This window comes from Lepidochelys kempii, chromosome 7 (assembly GCF_965140265.1).
Source record: "Lepidochelys kempii isolate rLepKem1 chromosome 7, rLepKem1.hap2, whole genome shotgun sequence".
NCBI lineage: Eukaryota > Metazoa > Chordata > Testudines > Cheloniidae > Lepidochelys > Lepidochelys kempii.
This window is the reverse complement of record NC_133262.1, coordinates 108123032-108143009: the sequence shown is the minus strand read 5'-3', so window position 1 is coordinate 108143009 and position 19978 is coordinate 108123032. Positions and strand designations below refer to the sequence as shown.

The window sequence follows — 19978 nt, the reverse complement described above, 5'->3', positions numbered from 1 at the left end:
ATAGGCACAATGCACTGTTCATAACTGCAAACCTCCAGTTATTATAGACAGCACAGGTCAGACACAGCCAAGAGCAATAAAGCAGGAGAAAACTCATTCTCTGCTCTGTTATACTGTGCTGCTCTCATATTGACCAGGGCCCAGCCTTGTTCCAGTTTTCTTCAGACACACATTAATCTGATCTCTCTGCGCAGTAGAATAATTAGGCACATGCACAGTGAGGAACTGCAAGATTACAGTTTTCCTCTGAGCTTTCTCTGACAGGGTAACAAGCCTTGTGGAAAGGAGCAAGTGGTAGATGTGGTATTTCTTGACTTTAGTAAGGCTTTTGATACTGTCTTGCATGACCTTCTCATAAACAAACTAGGGAAATATAGCCTGGATGGAGCTACAAGTAGTTGGGTGCATAACTGGTTGAAAAACTGTTTGCAGCGAGTAATCATCAGTGTTTCACAATCAAGCTGGATGGGCATATCGAATGGGATCCTGCAGAGAATGGTTCTGAGCCCGATTCTGTTCAATACCTTCATAAATGATTTAGATAATGGCATAGAGAGTACACTTATAAATTTTATGGATGATACCAAGCTGAGGGGTGGGGTTTTGCAAGTGCTTTGGAGGAAGGATTATAATTTAAAATGATCTGGAAAAACTGGAGAAATGGTCTGAAGTAAATAAGATGAAATTCAGTAAGGACAAATGCAAAGTACACCACTTAGGAAGGAACTACTACTGCACACATACAAAAAGGAGGAGTACTGTGGAAAGGGATATGGGGGTTATTGTGTATCACAAGCCAAATATGAGTCAACAGAGTAATAGTGCTGCAAAAAAGGTAAACATCATTCTGGGATGTATCAGCAGGAATGTCGTAAGCAAAACATGAGAAGTCATTCTTTCAGTCTTCTCCACACTGATAAGGTCTCATCTGGAGTACTGTGTCCAGTTCTGGGTGCTACATTTCAGGAAAGATGTGGACAAATTGGAGAAAGTCCAGAAGAGAGCAACAAAAATGATTAAAGGTGTAGAAAACATGACATAGGAGGAAAGAAATGGGTTTGTTTAGTCTGGACAAGAGACGACTGAGAAAAAACATGATAATAGTTTTCAGCTACATGAAAGGTTGATACAAGGAGGAGGGTGAAAGTTTGTTCTCTTTAATCTCTGAGGATAGGACAAGAAGCAAGATGCTTAAATTGGAGCAAAGGAGGTTTAGGTTGGACATTAGGAAAAACTTCCTAGCTGTCAGGATAGTCAACCAGTGGAACAAACTGCATAAGGAGGTTGTGGAATCTCAGTCATTGGAGGTTTTTAAGAACAGGTTAGACAAACACCTGTCAGGAATGGTCTAGTTATTACTTAGTCCTGCCTTGAGTGCAGGGCACTGGACTAGATGAACTACTGAGCTCTCTTCCAGTCCTACACTTCTAGGATACCCTTCTGTGAAAAAAAGCTGCCTGAAGGCTGAGGGTAAGTAAAAAACTATGTAACCTTGAGGGTATGCACTTTCAACCAAAGGTTACTTTTAGGAAGTAGAAGTGGCTTTACCACCCTGCCTACTTGACAGGGTGCATGACCCCTCCATTCCTGCAGTTATTCCAAGGTCAATGGGAAAATCCTATGGAAATTGGGCTATCTGAGGAAAGCTAGGACATTTGCACTGAGGCTCATTGTTTCTGTTACTCTTCATGGCAGACATGGGACTGGGCCAATCTCCAGCATTGTGCAGACTGAATGGCAAGCAACACCATATCACAATACCTTGAATATTCTATTTCTGTATTTATTTGTAAAAGAGGGTAGAGAGTTTGTTGCAAAGAAATAGGCTCAGAAAAAGTCACAGAATAAAGGTAATGGTAGAGGTAAAGATCATATAGACTGTGAACATTGTAATAATTTTCCTAAATAGAAGCCTCCACATGCAAGAAGTATAGAATAGAAATTGATAATCATCTGTGTTCTATAAAACAAATGTGATCCTGTCCTTGCTGTTACTCAAAAATCCTATATAACTACTCCCAGCAGTTTGTTAATGGAGGTTAAGTCCATTAATGGCTATTAGCCAGAATGGGTAAGGAATGGTGTCCCTAGCCTCTGTTTGTCAGAGGGTGAAGATGGATGGCAGGAGCGAGATCACTTGATCATTATCTGTTAGGGTCACTCCCTCCCTCTGGGAGGTCACTCCCTCTGACATTGCCCACTGTTGGTAGACAGGATACTGGGCTGGATGGGCCTTTGGTCTGACCCAGTATGGCCATTCTTATGTTCTGTTTGCAAAAGGATGGGAACTATCTTGTGGTTCATCCATGAAAGCGGCTATAGAGAAAACGACATTGTATTAGTCATTTTGAACTGGTTTTCATGCACTTTAAAAGGAGAGCAAGGACTTCTCATTTCCTGTTTTAATAGAATCTAACTAAGTTACTTTTATGTTTGCAGTGTTGTTGTAGATGTCTTGGTCCTAGGATATCAGAAAGACAAGTTGGGTCAGGTAATATCTTTTATTGGACACCTTCTGTTGGCGAAACAGACCAGCTTTCGAAATACCCAGAGCTCTTCTTCAGATCTGGGAAAGGTATTGATGCTTTTCACTTCCAACTTTCTATTTGGAATTTGCTTGTAGGCCTTTGCCCTTAGTTTGAATATGACAAGGCATTAACATTTATAAATCTGGCTTTGCCTAGGCTGCAGCAAGATGAACATCTGTTCAACAAAGAAAGCTCTCAATAACAGATAACAAAGCTGAATAGGTTCTTTTAAATCTGACGCAGGTGGGATTTTCAGTGCCATCCTAACCCAAGGCTAGTGAGCTATTCAGAATGTTATTTTAATGGCAGTGACTCACCATCCACAAGAACCTTCGGGTGAGCCATGATTCACACTCAGCTAGAGTGATGTTAAGGGAGAGGGTGATTATTTCTTCCACTTTTTTTTTTCATTTTCCTTCCCTTTGCCTTTCTCAGCAAGATTCTTTTAGGTGTGCAAGGCAAGGTGACAGCAGATCTCAAGAGTTTCAGTTTTAGGAAGAGAAAGAACTGATATTTCGCAGACTCAATCTTCCTTCCTTTGGTTCAATTTTAAAATAAGGCTTGTGAGAGGCTACAAGCCTTCAGAATGTGCTAAGAGACCTCAACTTCCCTGGAGTTCAGGGAGCTCAGCATCTCACAAAATCTGGACACGAACTACCAAGATAAACTGTTAATATGATGGTATGATAGTCTATTGTATTATGTGAGAAACAGTATGAGATTATGTATACAACTATCGTAATGCATATGTACAAGTGGGTGGAGTTATATCTGCATTTCCAACCTGATCATTTTGGCATTTCCTGACTTTTGAATCCCCAGTTCAGCAACATGAATAATCACATTCTTATTCAGCAAAGCCATACGCCCCAGGTTAGCAAAGCACACCTATTCAGTAAAGCATTTAAGCACATGTTTAAATTCCATTGAAGTCAATGGAATTCAAGCACATAGGATGGGGTGGGCAAACTTTTTGGTCTGAGGGCCACATCTGGGAATAGAAATTGTATGGCGGGCCATGAATGCTCACAAAATTGGGGTTGGGATGAGGGAGAGGGTGAGGGCTCTGGCTGGGGATGCGGGCTCCATACTGGGAGCCAGAAATGAGGAGTTTAGGTTGCGGGAGGGGGCTCTGGTTTGGGATGGGGGAGGGAGGTGAGGGGGTGGGTGAGGGCTCTGGCTGGGGGTGCGGGCTATGGGGAGGGGCTAAGGATGAGAGGTTTGGAGAGCAGGAGGGGGATCAGGGATGGGCAGGGGTTTGGGGCATGGGGAGAGGCTCAGGGGTGCAGGCTCCAGGCAGCGCTTACTTCAAGCGGCTCCTGGAAGCAGCAGCATGTCCCTTCTCCAGCTCCTAGGCAGAGGTGCATCCAGGTGGCTCTGCATGCTGCCCCGTCCGCAGGCACCGTCTCTGCAGCTCCCATTGGCTGCAGTTCCTGGCCAATGGGAGCTGTGGGGGCAGCACTTGGGACGGGGGCAGCATGCAGAGTGGAGCCCCCTGGCTGCCCTTATGCGTAGGTGCCGGAGGGGGGCTTTCCGCTGCTTCAGGGAGCCATGTGGAGCAGTCCCCGATCCTGCTCCCCAGCTGGAGCGCCAGAGCAGAGCAAGCCCCAGACCCCGCTCCCCAGTGGGAGCTCGAGGGCCGGATTAAAACAGCTGGTGGGCCGTAGTTTGCACTCCCCTGACATAGGACATAGGGCTGGATGGGACTGACAAAGTCATTGAGTCCAGTCTCCTCCTATCACAGGCAATCTTATCATGTAATACTGTTCACAAATGTATCAAGCTCCATCTTAAAACTAGTAAGGCTATTTAGCCCCCACTGCTCCTATTGGAAGGCTGTTCCAGAACATCACTCTTCTGATGGTTAGAAACCTAATTCTCATTTCTAGCCTAAATGTATTCATGGCCAATTTATACCGCTTTTTTCTTGTATCAATATTGTCCTTTATTTTAAATAGCTCTTCTACCTCCCTAGTGTTTACCCCCCACCATGTATTTACAGAGAGCAGTCATATCTCTTCTCTGAACCTGTTCCAGTATGTATTCATCTTTCTTGAACATGGGTGACCAGAACTGTACATAGTATTCCAGATCAGGTCTCACCAGTACCATATGCAATGGCATTGATACTTCACTATCTCTACCAGAAATACCTCACCTGATATATGAGGATTGTATTTGCCTTTTTCATGGCCACATCAGATTGGTGGCTCATAGTTAAACTGGTTGATTAATACACCCAACTCTTTCTTCTCCTCTCTCATTTCCAAGAGATGAGCCCCTAGTTTAGAGCAGAAATTCTTTTAGTCCTACATGCAACACCTTTCACTTTGTACTATTAAATTTCATTCCATTTCTATTACTCCAGTCATCAAGGTCATCCAATTCTTCCTGTAAATATCCCGTCCTTCTCTGTATTCACAGTGCCTCCCACCTTTGTGTCATCAGCAAATTCCATTAGTACACCCCCACTTTTTGTAGGACTTTGTGCCTAGGTCATTAATTAAAATATTCAATAAGATCAGTCCCAAGCCCGAACCTTGAAGAACTCCACTAGCAACCCCCCTTCAGTCCGATAGTTGTTCTTTCAACACCAACTGTTATAATTTCACTTTTAGCCAGTTCCTTACCCACCTTACAATTCTTGTACTGATCCCCATTTTCTCCTGTTTAATGAATATTTTCCCATATGGCACTATGTCAAATGCTTCACTAAAGTCCAGATAGATTAGATCAATCACATTTTCCTTGTCTAAAAAAAATCCATTATCTCACCAAAGAAAGATACCAGATACTGCCATATTCTAACTTTGCTAAATCCATGTTGCATCTTATCCCATTACATCCATTACCTTCATGTCTTTTATTATTCTTTTCTTCAGAATTTATTCTAAAGCCTTGTATACTATTGAGGCCAGATTAACAGATCTGTATATGCCTGGGTCATCCCCCCCCCCCTTTTCTTAAATCATAGACTCACAGGGTTAGAAGGGACTGCAAGGGTCTTCTAGTCTAACCTCCTGCCAAGATGCAGGATTTGTTGAGTCTAAACCATCCTACACAGATGGCTATCCAGCCTCTTTTTGAAAACCTTCAATGAAGGAGCTTCCCTAGGCAGCTTTTTACATTGTCCAACTGTTCCTACAGTTGGGAAGGTTTCCCTGTAGGTACAATATTAGCTATTCTCTAGTCATACAATATCACCCCTGATTTGATAGATTTATTAAGAGTCCTTGTTACCAGACTTGCAATTTCATTTGCCCGTTCTTTAAGTATCCTGTGATGGTCCCCCTGGTTAGAGCACATTCATCTCTGTGCATGTGGCTTCCACCTTAGTTGTGGTAATTTTCATTTCTATATAGACTTTCCCATTAGCTATCCTGCCTTTTCCATCCATGTTATAAATTATCATCCTTATTGAAACCCTGAGGCAAAGTTTGCATTTAGTTTTTGGGCCATACCTACATAATTTTTAATTTCTCCCCCACCCTGACTGCATAGCAGCTCCACTTCTTTTCTTGTTCTCTTTTTATTTACGTAACTAAAGAACCTTTCACTATTGGTTTTAATTGGCTTCGCAATTCTAACTCAGCTTGACTTTTGGCAGTTCTCACTTTATCCCAGCATTTTCTGATCTACATAATGTAGCTTAATTTGCTGACCAATCCCTAAGTGTTTTACTGAATATGGATGGAATTCATCATGTGCTTACACATTTTGCTGAACTGGGGTGTAAAGTCCAATTGACTGCAATGCTTAAAGTGAAGCAGGTGCTCTGCTGAACGTGAATGCGATTACTCATGTGTTTAAAGTCAAGCATGTGCTTAACTGCTTTTCTGAATTAGGGCCTAGCTGTGCAAGCTTAATGTAGATTTTTGCATTTTATTTTCTGTGGTTTTAGAAGGAAAAAGTTTAAATGAAGAAGCTTCCATCTCTTGGGCTTCAAAGTTCCTTCTGAAAAGCTTATGAACACAGCACGTAAATATCATATGCTGCAAAATTTTGCTAAATATTACCTGAAAGCTGCCAGCCTGGACCTAAGCCACCTAGAACCTATCACTCCTGAATACAGCCACTAAAGGCCAGCTGCCCTTGACCAAAGCTTCCTGTGTACTGCCCTTCCTTATTCTGCCCAAATGGAGCTTGCTTAAAAATTCACTACATTTACAGATAAAGAAATGGGGGATGAGCTGCAACATGCTAGAGACTGGATAGTCACTGAGCTTACCCCATATTTTCCAGAGGGTCATTTTTGACTCATTTTCTCAAGACAGGCTGCTGTTTTTCTCTCTGAGGTTTCACAGCTATATTATTAGCGTCGGAACTAAGACCCAGGTCTGCAAAGGTATTTAGGGGCCTAACACCACTGACTTCAATGGGAACTAGCTGCCTAAATATTCTTTAGGGTCTGGGCCTGACTGCACTGCTATATATTTGATAATACTATTATAGTCTAATTATTGGCATTGCATCCATAGAACAGAGTCGCACAAGAATATGACAGGTTCTGTTCCAACATCAGAAGTACTTCTCATTAGAAGAAGATAACCAACTGCAGAAACAGAGTTAGTTTTACATTTGCAGCAGTGAAAGACATTTCTCAAGAGTAATTATTATGAAGAGGCCATCTCGCTGATCACATTATCTCCTTTAATACTGTTCACTGACCCAGGACTTCCCACCATGTGCATTAACATCATCGCCTTCTTGCTGCCCCTCCTTCCCTCACTAACCTCCAAGAGGTTGATGTCCTCCTTCAGCTCCCCCCTCTCTCTTTAGCAAACTATTTGTTTCCCCAACATTGGCTGGCAACTTACATCCTTTTCCTCTTTTTTTTTCTTTCCTGCTGCTAAACACCTTTAGATAAAACCCAAGGTTCTTTCACTGCAGCTTTTCCTTTTCGTTCAGCACTGCATCTCTGACTTCTTCAACCTGTTTGAGTCAGGGAGGAGTGGCCAGTACCACTTCTCCTCCTTAGCATATCCCCTCAAAATCTTTCACATGCTTCCTCTTTCTCTCTGTTGAGGATCTTGTCGATTTCTTCAGTGAGACAAATGATGCAACCTGGAAAGAGCTTTCACTTTCCTCTACTTCCCTCCTGCTGTGTGATGTTCTTTTTCAGCCCAGTATCTGATCAGATGACTCTTTCACTCCTTCAACTCCAGTTGAAGGAACTGGATAGAAATGTGACTAGGGAATTCCTTTCCACCCTGTGAGGATAGGGAGAGAAGCAACAGCAGCACACTCAAGGACACAAAGTCTAATGTACCATATTAGCAAAGATGTTGGGGACACTGGGGCATGGCCACTAGGTAACTCGAAGGGATGGAAGCCCCCAAGTGTCGATGAAGCCCCCTCGCACTAGGCCCAAGTCTCCTTGGCCCCCCCGCCTGGAGGCACTCGCAGCAGTTATGCTGAGGATCTGCAACAATATGTTGCAGAGTCAGACTGCCTGAAATGAAACAAGGCCAAACAGGGCAGATATGGAAGAACAATGCTGAATAAAGCAGGTTTATGTATAGTTTAACAAATGATACCAGCTAGTTCCCTTGTTTTTTGTAACTGGATTGGCTGGCTATATGGATACTTAGGGCAGCTTGCTATTGGATAAGTATGCTGAAGAAAGGATGTATAAAAGCCTGTGTAACTTCCTGCTCTGTGTGTAGGATTTGAGATTCTATTCTCCCTGTACCTTTTTGCAGCTGCAAATAAACTTTTCTGCTTCTCCACCCCGTTGTGATTATTGGGTGAAGCAGACCGGGTAGCGAACCAACCCCTGCTGTTGTTTTGCCTCTCGGCACTGGGTGCCGGCAACAAAGGGACAATTACAATTAGTAAGAATTCAGTGTGTTCAGTACTTTGGCAGATTGAACTCTAGGTGTGTACGATTATGTTGCCCCTAGTGGTGGATTATAAAAAGAAAAAAGTCCTGTTAGTACTACTAGTAAACAGAAACTTCATCTCAAAGAATAAATACCAGTGTTTTGGGATCTGAAGATCTTGAGTTCTATTCTCCATTGTAGTGTTTTAGCTGACAATTTTATACAGCCATGTATTTGTTCCAAGAGCAGGGTCCTAAGGAGCAGATAGAAGAAACCATAAGCCGCAGATGGCTATTTGAATGGAAGCCCAACAACTGTTTATTACATAAATAAGAAAAAGTGTAGTAGCACCTAATATACCCCAAAATGTAGGCCCTGCTGCAAACTGGCATAACAATACTCCAGTAGCTGGAGATTGCCAATTTTTGGCCCCCAGTTCCCAAATTCCTTTGCAACCAGAGGCAATATTTAGTCAATCCCACTGCACCAAAAAAAAAAAAAAAAAAAACGGAACGCCCATACAACCACATACAACTTCACCACAAAAAACTGACATCTGGATCTATCTGATCCTTGCCTCTGCCTCACAAATTCCATGGCATGAATAGAGAATAGCAGCTGCCCCTACTCCACCAAAATAATCTGGATCCCTGTGCGCCCCAGCACTGAAAAACCTGACTATAGCAAATGGAGCCTATTTTTAGTAGCGATCACTCAAATAGAAATCTAAATAAAACAACCAAACAAGTGTAGCTTCTTCTATGTAAGTAGGAAAACCTGGACCCTCCCTTTTGCTTCCCTGTATTATTTTGCAAACTGGTGCAGTACCACTGCAAAAACACACAATGTGTGCTTTTGAGTTGCTCTTGCACTAGGATGTCTCAGTACTCAGAACCTGGGTTGTAATGGCTAAGTAGGAATGGCAATAGGTTTTTACGTAAGTACAAACAGGGTGGCAAAGGGAGCCAGGGTTGGGGCTAATAACAGTAGACAAGTGCAGGATACCTGCTTTTGCGCTCCTTGTGAGGAGGGATGTGTGGGGATCTGGATTATTGCAGTGTAATTGGAATAGCTGCCCTGTAGCTGGTAAAATTTTGGGGATGAGGATTAAAAAAACCCAAAAATGGTTCGATTCAGCTGCCGGCTAACTATTTTTTACAGTACTGCTCTAGCAGTGTGCAACAGAGGCTGGGTGTTGTGGCGTAGTAGGTGCTGAAACAATTGGCCTTTAAAAAAATGACAAGATCCAAATCACAGATAAGTCTTTTTCCAGAGCTACTGGGCCAGGATGGATCAAGATCCAGATATTCCCACTGAAATAGGAGTGGCCACATTTGTTTCCTATTTAGATTGTACACTCTGAGGTTGGGCCACCCCCCCCGAATTTGTCAATAATCGGACGGCTCCTGGTGCTGGATCCGTGTTTTTTGGTGTTGTCCCGCCAGGAGAACGGGTTCATCGCGTGGCCTCTGAGTGACTGCTGCCAAAAATGTAGGAAAACCTGACCGGAAGCAGCGGCTGGATGCGGCTGCTTTGCAGCGCTGCGCGGAGAGGGGAGGTTGGGTGTCTGGGGCGGCGCAAGCGGCTCCCCGGTGCGGTGCTGCTTGGAGGCGCTGACTCCGGGGCAGCGCTGTGGGTGAGCTGGGGAGGCAGAAGCGGCACGAGGTGGGGGCTCGGGCTCCGCCGCTCAGCGACTCCCTGCCGCGGCGGAACCAAAGTGCCCCAGGCGCTGGGGCGGCCCGGACCGCTGGGGAACGGGATCGGCGGCGGACTGCCCCGCGACGCTTCCTGCTGAGGCGGCGGGCTGAGGCTTCCCAGCTGCCGCGCAGAGCCCGGCTACCCCCGCCCCGCGCAGAGCCGGGGGGGGGCCGCCGCCGCCGCCGCCCGGGGTCCAGCGCGCCGCTGCGGGCTCCCCCTGCACAGTATGTTGCCCTACACGGTGAACATCCGGCTGTCGGCCCGGACCCTCACCGGAGCCCTGAGCGCGCAGAACAAGGGGGCGGTGGACTGGTGAGTGCGCGGCCGGGCAAGGGAGCCCTCGCTTGGGGGGGCGTGAGGGGCCCGGGCTCGGTGGGTGGGGGAGTGAGAGTGAAGGGCCCTGGCTGGGGATGGAGGGCGGGAGGGGGGCGGCTTCTGGTTTAGAGTCGGTTGATGAACCAATAGGAAAGGAGGCCTTGGAGCCCCGGAGGAGGAAGGGGGGCTGGTGGGGGAGAGAGGCTAGGAAGCCCTGGCCTAGGGGTGCAGGGGGAGAGGCCTTTCGGGGAGAGGCTGGGCGCTAGAGAGAGAGAGGACCAGAGTCTTTGGAGTGGGGGAGCGAACTATGCCCTCCCTCCTGCTCCTGCCTTTCAGAGACAATTGTCAACGAGGGATTGTGCCTGACCCACTTTCTCTGCGACTGGGAAGGTTGTTACTCACTTTTCTAAGAGTACAGCATGGGCAGCCTCAAACACTGAAAACATGAGCTTTAAACATGTTTAAAAAAAAAACAGGTGTTCTTTTATTTGACGACTTAGGTTTCTGAGCCTTTGCTTGGTATAGGGTACACTATAGTCATGTTTTCAGTTTCTTTCCACAAACGGAAGGAGTAGGAAAATATAAAGTTGAGATTCCCACATAATCACTTGTCTGCAGGAGGTGAAACATTAAATCAGACACCAAATATCGTGGGACTTGCTCATAGGTGCTGACTTTTGGTTTTGCTGGTGGGTGCCCCATCCCGGCTCTGCCCCCTTCTCCAAGGCCCTGCCCTCACTCTTCCCCATTCCAGCTCTTCCTGCCCCTGCTCTGTCCCCTCCCCTAGGTCCTATCCCCTGAGCATCTCCTGCCCACTGTTCACTCCTTTCTGCCCCTTCCTGACTTGAAGGTGAGAGATGTGTGCTTTTGGGGGGGGGGGGGTTAGCCTCCTCCCAAAACTGGCAATTTTCAGCATATTTATACACTTTTCATAGTCTGTTATTGAATGTGTGTCTATCATTTGGCATCTGAACAATGTAATCATTATTAAAATAGTAATGAAAAGTATCATTACATTATCATGAATTACAGTACAGATGCTCCCCGGGTTATGCAAAACCTGACTTATACAAATTCGCACTTAAGGAAAAAGTTTCATAAGCTAGAAATAGGATTTTCGAGTTGCGGAAATTTTTGTGTAATGTACAGGTATATGTTTCCAACTTATGCAAAATTCTAGTTAGGCAAGACTTTCCGGGACGGAACGATTGTGTAAGTCGGGGGGCATCTGTATATTAAATTCATTACATTCAGCTATAAGCTGTCTTCACTAACATCCCAGTGTAAAGACATTACGTTTGCTCTGGGCTTCACACCGGCTTAGCGCCTGTTTGGGAGCTAAGGCCACTGATGGCTGTGGGAAGAAGGTGGATGGGAGGGACAAGCATTGGGGAGTTTTTCCCCTCTCCTTGCCCCTTTCTCCTCTCCCTTCCTTTCGCTCTCCCTGCCCCTTTCCCTTTCTCCTGTTTCTTCTCTAAGTCCTTGCTCCCCTTCCTGATGTTTCTCCCTTCTTGCTTCCCACCCATATCCCTTTTCCCATCTCTCTAAGCTCCCCACCTCCTGGTGGCTCTGTCTAGTGCCTGTTCCCACCCACACACTCAAAGTGGCAGAGGAGGTTCCCTAGTGGCTAAGGCACAGGTCTCGGGCTTAGAAGTTCTGGGTTTGATTCTCTGCTCTGCCACAGACTCCCTGCTTAGCCTTGGGAAAGTCACTTCTCCTTTGTGTGCCCTAGATCCCACCTGCAAATGGGGCTAATGCTGACCCTGCCTGCTAGGCTAAATCCATTCATGGCTGTGTAATGATGGTGGAAATGGAGATACCAATGTGGGTAGATTTGGGCTGAATTTCTCCACAGCCAGAGAGTGTGGGGAGACGGGAGAGAGGGGCGCTCAGGCCAGCTCTGCACAGAGTGGGGTTGGGGCTTCAGCCCTGTAACTTCTGCCACTAGGGTGGCTGGGGCTCCCGTGCCAGGGACTTCAGCCCCAAATGTTCTGCCAGGGTCCAGGGCCTCTTGACCGCCCCACCCCCCGCCACCCAGCATGACTCCTGCCAGGGTCCGAGGCTTCTCCTCCCTCTCCCCGCGTGGCTTCTGCTGGGGTCGGAGCTTCTCCCCCCGCAGCGTGGCTCCTGCCGGGGTCAAAGCTTTTCCTCCCTCCTCCTCCCCCCAGTGCAGCTCCTGACAGGGTCCAGGGCTTCTCCTCCCCCTAATCTACCACTGCACCAGCCCTAGCCTAGCTGGGCTCCTTTGGGTCACCTGATGCCTGCTGTGGCCGGAGTTGAGCCTGGCTGCCAGGGAGTAACCAAACACATGGATGCCATGGTCAACAGCCCAAGAGGTGTGGGGCGGCCCTAGGTGAGCAGGGGCTGGCTGTGCTGCTGCTGATAGCCCTGCACTCCTGCCCATGCCTAACCCTAATGCTTTTTTGTGTGTGTGTGAGACTCAATTAGCCCTTGCCAGAGCAGGGAGGTGGGAAACAGCTGATCTGAGTTTGCCCGCCAAACAGTTGATCGCAGCTGCGCGCTGGCTACCCGCAGGAAACAGCTCATCTTCTGAGGCACCCGCAAAACTGTTGATCCCTGGCTGCCAACAGCTGGTCATCCCAGTGTGTGATGAGCACCCCCTATTTTTTTTTCCATGGGTGCTCCAGCGGAGTCGGCGCCTATGGACTTGCTATATAATTGTGAAAATTGTCAGCACTGAGTTTGGAGGATCTGATCAGTTTCACTTCCTGCAAATGAAAACTTATCATAAACATGCTCTTGACAAATTCAGTTTTGTTAAATTTCTGTGCATCGATGACTGTTTCTGGTTTTGTCTGTTAAATATTTATATTGGTGTAGGGTCAAAAGAAGTTGTTCTCAACCTTTTTTGGCTCAGGACCCATTTGTAAATGTTTATGGCCTGTTGTGACCCAGTAAATTGTCTGGGGGTGGAGGCCCTGGGGTAGTTTTGGTCGGGTCCTACCCAGCACTCATCCATCACCTGTGCTGTGGGACTGGCTGGGCTTCGCTCTCTGCAGCCTCCTTTATTGGTGTGACAAGCCACATATGGTGTAAGTGTTGACAAACATAAATGGTAGAAACCTTCTGCTATGTGTTGTAGAGATGATACACCTATCTACCTATGAAATGGCAGATAAAAAGCAATATTATATATTCAATGCCCTGTATGTCCTCCAACTAATCCAAACAACTGCTCTGTCTGGGAGGTTAAAATTATACCCATTTTGCAGCTTGTGAAACTGAACAGGCTGCCTGATTTTTTCAGTCCCATGCTTAAATAACTGAACCAATCCTCTGTCTGAGGACTTCTGCTTCCATATCTGTCAAGTCAAGACAACACCTTCCCCTCCACTGATTTCCTCGATATTTACTCAGAGTAGTGGACATTATCTGGGGTTCTGTGCTTGGTTCCCTTTTGGATTCTTTGCTTCAACCCCTTGACTCCAATCCTATTCTTGTTTGTCCTCAACCATTCAGCTGAACCTCATATTTTTGTGGTCCTCATATGTGGCAGTCAGCCTCTTCTCTGAGGTCAAATAGGCCGAAACTTTTGACTACTACTAAACTCACTTAAAATATGCCCCTTTTCTCTGTCACTTCTCCCCTTCCCTGCAAAAACCAACCAACCAATATCCCAACAATTATGAATTATCTCATATCTTATAAAGGAGCATGCCATACTATGTAAGTTTTAGCCTACCCTTTTAGCATTTAAACAGCCTCTGACATACATTAGCCTTGCATTGAAAAATTGCTCCCTGTAGAGTGCTGGTATTGAGTTTTGTATGTTTTCAAGTTTTATTTTGTTGGGTAGGTTTTACTATTTTTATTTGTTTCCAGTAGCATGCACACAACATGCTTGATGTTGTACAAACAAGTGGCACACTTCTTGCCCCCAAATGATTTTAATTTTAAAAATGATCAAACAGAGGCACAGTGTAGGAGAGAGGGAGATTACAGTTAACACAAGCCCTCTCTTCATAATAAACACAATGTTTTAGTCATACAATGATTTTTTAAAAACATATGATATAGAAGCAATCACAAATAAATCAACCATGCTGCTGTAGTTGCAGTTCAGCTTTATTTTATTACTTATTATACACAATATCAGTTGTGTTGAAAATCCAGCTACAGAAATTCTAATGAAGTATAGATCATAGCTACTACAGTTTGACTTTACAGCTAAAAAAATCTCATGAAATCCAAGTACACCTACTGATGGTCTGCACATTTACTTCTTTCCTTGTTTGATAGTAACATTGCTATTTTTCCAGGGGCTGGCAAGGTTTGATTGCATATGGGTGTCAGTCCCTGGTGCTAGTTATTGATTCCAACACTGCCCAGACTGTACAGGTTTTGGAAAGACACAAAACTACTGTTGTCAAGGTGAGTTTATTTGTTTCATGTTTTCTTTTGTGTGTGTTGTTTTTTCTAAATTTCAGTGTAAATAACTACCATTTTATCTAATTTGACTTTCACATCAAATCTGGTATATAACTAATCTTTAAGGAATAAAATGACCTCTTTGATGGCTAAGATCCAATCATTTGTTGAAATTGAACAGGCATCTATGTACCATTATATTTTCGGATGTATGGAGAAACATCTGTATGTGTGTTAACGATACAGATGTGGTCAAAACAGAAACACTCCTTAAAAAAACCCAATTATTATACACCTAATACACATTGAAATTCTCCTTTGCTTTTGACTTAACTGATCTTTCCTTATTAGAAAAAGGCCAACATTGTAAACAAGAGATATGCATGGCAACATACAGTTCTACTAACTTCACAATCCATAAAAATATTTTTGCAGTTTTCCTGTTATTTTTGAATCTTACAACTATTTTTATGGCTTAATGTAATAGCAGTAATGAGTCACCAGGAAGGCTTTTCCTGATAGTTAGGTAGCTGAGTTCATTATCATGGCACCTGCCAAAGAGAGACAGTCTCCTTGCAGATCAAGCACCACGATTGTTTTTGAGCTAAGTCTGGCTCAGTGTTCAGTCTGCGTCTGTCATTGGTGTTCTTATAGTGCTACTTTTGGCAACCATGTGATAGCTGGTTGTGCAGCAGCATTCCTTAGTTAACGCACCAACTGGCTGAGTTAAGTGCCCTCAATTTCATTTTGCAACATTTATCTCCTAGGAAATACTGCTTTTGCGTATTTGTGTGTGTTTAATTCCTGAGTATTTTCTTGTTGGATTCCTATTTTTCTGAGAAAATGAAACTGTGCTGACATTCTTAAGTCATCAGTTCATCATGATTATCAATAATTATGACAACCCTAAAAAGATGACAAATTCTGAGCTCTTTTTAGCAATAATCTGCTTATCTATGGATTGTCTAGTCTTGGGGAAGGGGTGACGCATGTTTTCTGTGGAGATTCCTCAGCTCAGAACTCCATCAAATAGTTTGTCAGGGCTTGACCTTGCCAACCTTCAGAGCATGGTACAAGGCACATCAGTTTGATCTTTTCTTAGACCATTGGGTATTGGCGGATTATTAGTGAATGATTGGTGCATTGCATGGCTGAGGGCTGTTTGGTGGACAGTTAGATTTCATGTCTGGTAATACTGAATCTGTTCTATCCAGATGCTACAACAATAGATACATAACAAATTAATAAATTCCAAGTCCAAAAAGGATCATTGTGATTAGTCTGACGTCCAATACAACACATAGCATAGAAGATCAAAAAAATAATTCATAGAGTAGATCTTCCAGATATAAATCAGGACTGGAGATTAAATTAATATTCCTCCCCTGAAAAACATTAATAAGCATTTGTGTGGGGCACTTCTTGAGGGACAATGCAGTTCAATTCCCCAGTCTCTGCCCTATCAGCCAAGCAGAGGGCAGGTTTGGGAGCTGCAGTGCAGATCCTCCTTGGCTTATACTCCAGTCTATCGACTGGAATGGTGGTCACCCCTCCTCTGCAGTTCTTGTATAGTGGAGAGTGGGCTGTATAAGAAAAAGTGGTCTGTTTTGACTCTGTAGACTGCCATATTTTTGAGTGAGGTGCAGAATACCATCTTGCAGTGTTAAAGAGGTTCATTTATAGTTGATCCTCTGCACTTGGATACATATCAACCCAAATAAATTAAAATAGCATCACCAAATCCTGAAAGCAGCTGTCTTCAGAGGTAAAATCTATCAAGATATTGCAGGTGGCTGAAACTTTGTGTATTTAAAAGTTGATAACTGCATGAGAGTACTTTTTATTTTGGTGGGGTGACAGCAATCTACCATGTTTATGTTTCTTCAAATACAGTGCTTTATTTCACAGTAGCAGCCGTGTTAGTCTGTATCCATAAAAAGAAAAGGAGGACTTGTGGCACCTTAGAGACTAACAAATTTATTAGAGCATAAGCTTTCGTGAGCTACAATAAAGTGAGCTGTAGCTCACGAAAGCTTATGCTCTAATAAATTTGTTAGTCTCTAAGATGCCACAAGTACTCCTTTTTAATGCTTTGTTTGGGTTTTTTGGGATGTTTTATATTATAAAATTAAACCTGTTTACATTGCTATGGAAACATTGGTAGCTACTCAATAGTTAAGATTAGCATCTAAATAGGGACAAGAATCCCTCTAGTCACATTTTAATGATTGAATTTAGTCTCCAGATTTGGAGCAATAACATACCAGAGAGCAACTGAATTTTCTACTTAAGTTTAGATCCACCATTTTTCTGATACTGCCAGGCTGTGTCTCTGACTTGCCTATTGATTAATATAGATATAGATATAGATTTTTGTTTCTGTTGATAGGAGTATTTTTCAAATGTAAACATCTGGAACTGCTATATAAGTTGTGTGCCATGTCGTATCTCCATATATGACAACACATTTCTATGCCACAAACACTTTGATTAAAGCCTTTCTGTTTTATTACGTGTATGGAGAGTATCAAAGAAATATGTGGCCAAAATTTGAACAATAAATTATATTATCCTCTATAGTGGATGGAGCAATAAGTGATATGGACATGTGCAAGAGGTTGGCAAATAACCATACAAATAGTTAGTCAGCATCATAACTGTTCTAAATTGAACATAATATTTAGGTATTACTTCTGTTGGTTAGAGATCGTCCTGCAGTTGGTCACAAAATGGAGACTGATGAGAGTGGTAATAAAAACATACCTATTGGCCAATCCACATGGATATTTTGGGGACCTGTATATTATGAAGTATATTAAAACACTTTTTAATGACTTTACTCTCTTAAGGCAAGATACTGTATAAGAAAATATATCAAATCATTCTTTACAACATGTTTTAAAATTATATACTCTGACATTACAATGAATGACACTCACTCTGGATGAGCAGCAGATTGTCGTCTTAGTCTCCTACACCCCTGACATGTGCTGGACTGTCCTCAGAACTGGTCATGAGATATAGGTAAATACCAAAACCTAAAATAGTGTCCAAACAACAAATTAAACACACAGTGGAACAGGACAGTGGCAATATTAATAGCTTAGTTTAAAAGTTAAACATAAGTTGGTTAATAAATTATAACCGATATAATTATATATTATGTCAACTCTTCTGCCTTATAATGATAGCATTATAACTGCATCAGGATAGCCATATTTTCCAGCAAATTTTTTTGATGTTATACTATTTCAACAGTAAGCTAAATGTTAAAGTCCCTGCAGTCTTTATATAATTTATTAGATCATTTTTCAAAACCACCATCTCTTTTATTAACTGGAGCAGACCCAGGAAAATGACTAATTTATGAGGAAAAAGAGAGGAGTGGAATTCTGTTCTTTTCTGCTTTAAAGATCAGTGGACATCGTATAAGAAATTATTATACTGGCCAAGATCTTTCCACACTTCTCTAGATGTATTCATAAATAATTTTCTTCCATTCCTGAACTTAATATTTAAGAAGTCTACTTACCACATTCCTTTTTAAAAAAACTATTACAGTTGCAAGTGACATAAGAAACATATTCTGAGTCCATTGTTACAAAGAAAATAACATAGGCTCCATTTACAAGGAATTTTCACCTAAAAAACTTGTTGGATGTTATGTTACTGGACTGCATACCCCAGCAGTTAACACTGTTAAAAGCCAAGAAATAAGCAATTAAGTATTTCAACACACTATCTGCAATCTATTAAACATATCCTCTTTTTAACCTTACGAACCTTCTATCTTTTGCACACATGTCTCTATCTTCATGTTGAACTATTAATGGGTATCCTTAAAGTCCAGCCATGTTTACTTTATATATTTACCCCCTTTGTCCTAATGAATAATATAGGTTTTGTGTGGCTTTAATAATATTATCTGTAGTGTATCTATATTTAGGGGTTTTTTTATTGGTGTGTAATGTCAGATTGCTAATAGTGATTGCCCGATGTTTGTCTGTAATGTTTAAACAGTTATGCATGGGTGATCAGTGTAGCTAGTGATAGTTCTAAAGTTCATGTGGCTTTTTTATATAGTAATTACAGGTTTGAAATCTACATTTGAGTATGCATTCGCATATTATATAATTGTTCAAAGTCAAGCTTGCCCTTTTAGTTGTTAAGGTGAGGGTGATATGTGTAGGCGGTGGATGGTGGAAAGAAGTAACTGATGTTTCAAAGATCTTTCACCTCCCTTCCCCAATTAACCTCAACGTTCTGGCAGAACTGAGAAAAGGCGAGCAGGGATGTAGCGGCGGAGGTACAGGGAACGACTGAGGAAGTGCAAAGAGGGTTTTGGTTGGAGGGACACAGGGATGTGGCTAGGAACTTGCGGTGGTGGAGCCTAAGGTCTACTGTTTTGCTGCACCCCGGGATTTGAAATCAGAATGCCAAGGAGCCCTTGATGTGCCAATGCCTTTGTGCAAAAGCACTGGACTCGCTCACGCATACACTACCTTCTTGGCCATCCAGACACCTCGTGCGCCTGCTTAAACATCACTGTTCCCCACTCCCCCCCCCCCACAAAAAAAACCCAAAAGATTTGTTCAGCCTCTCATCTTCCCCAGACCTGCTCTGCTCCCACTCCAGAGCCTGCCTCCATAAACCTTGCTGCTGAGTCTGCCAGGTAGTGAGTTAGACATGCTGCACATGCCTAGTGAAAATAAATGACTTAGGCTTAGACAGTCTGTAGCTTAGAATTGTGTCATCCAATACATAGATACCGGACACCACACAACTTACATTTTGTTGGATGAGAATATTAATCTTTGAACCCTACAGCAAAAATGAAACTCTAACTTTTCATTAATAGTTGCTTGTAAAGTGTTTTGAAGAGAGATGTCCTGTATAATAAGTGCTAAGTGTAACAGTGATATTTGAAGGACCTTTGAACAGATGCAGCTATCAGAACAACCAGAGTTTGGAATCTGATTATGGTGATCTGGTCTGGAAACTTATCATATTGATCTCTTTGGTCATACTGGCCAAACTACCCACCTGATTCGTGAAATCAACCCAACTAGAGTGCTAAAGTTTCAAAAACAATGGTCAGAGACAGCTAAAAGGGGCTAGGGTTTGTGTGTAGAGGGTGGTGATTCTTTGGGTGGAAAGAGAGATTCTAGACGACGCTAGCATAGGTGAAGAAGCAGCACCTGATACATTTTTTTGACAAAAGTATAT

The 19978-nt window shown here is 43.3% G+C and overlaps 1 protein-coding gene across 5 annotated transcripts in view; it reads left to right on the top strand.

Annotated features, from left to right (window-relative positions):
- Nucleotides 1-10078: 10078 nt before the first annotated feature.
- Nucleotides 10079-19978, top strand: part of WDR11 (WD repeat domain 11) — a 72653-nt gene continuing 62753 nt past the window's right edge. For 3 of the 5 annotated variants that reach the window (XM_073354200.1, XM_073354199.1, XM_073354204.1), the window contains exons 1-2: nucleotides 10079-10360; nucleotides 14644-14755. In XM_073354200.1, the coding sequence (XP_073210301.1) occupies nucleotides 10275-10360; nucleotides 14644-14755 (198 nt within the window). In that variant the 5' untranslated portion in view covers nucleotides 10079-10274. The remainder of the gene's footprint in view (nucleotides 10361-14643; nucleotides 14756-19978) is intronic. The other 2 variants (XM_073354202.1, XM_073354201.1) reach the window with 1 other exon arrangement.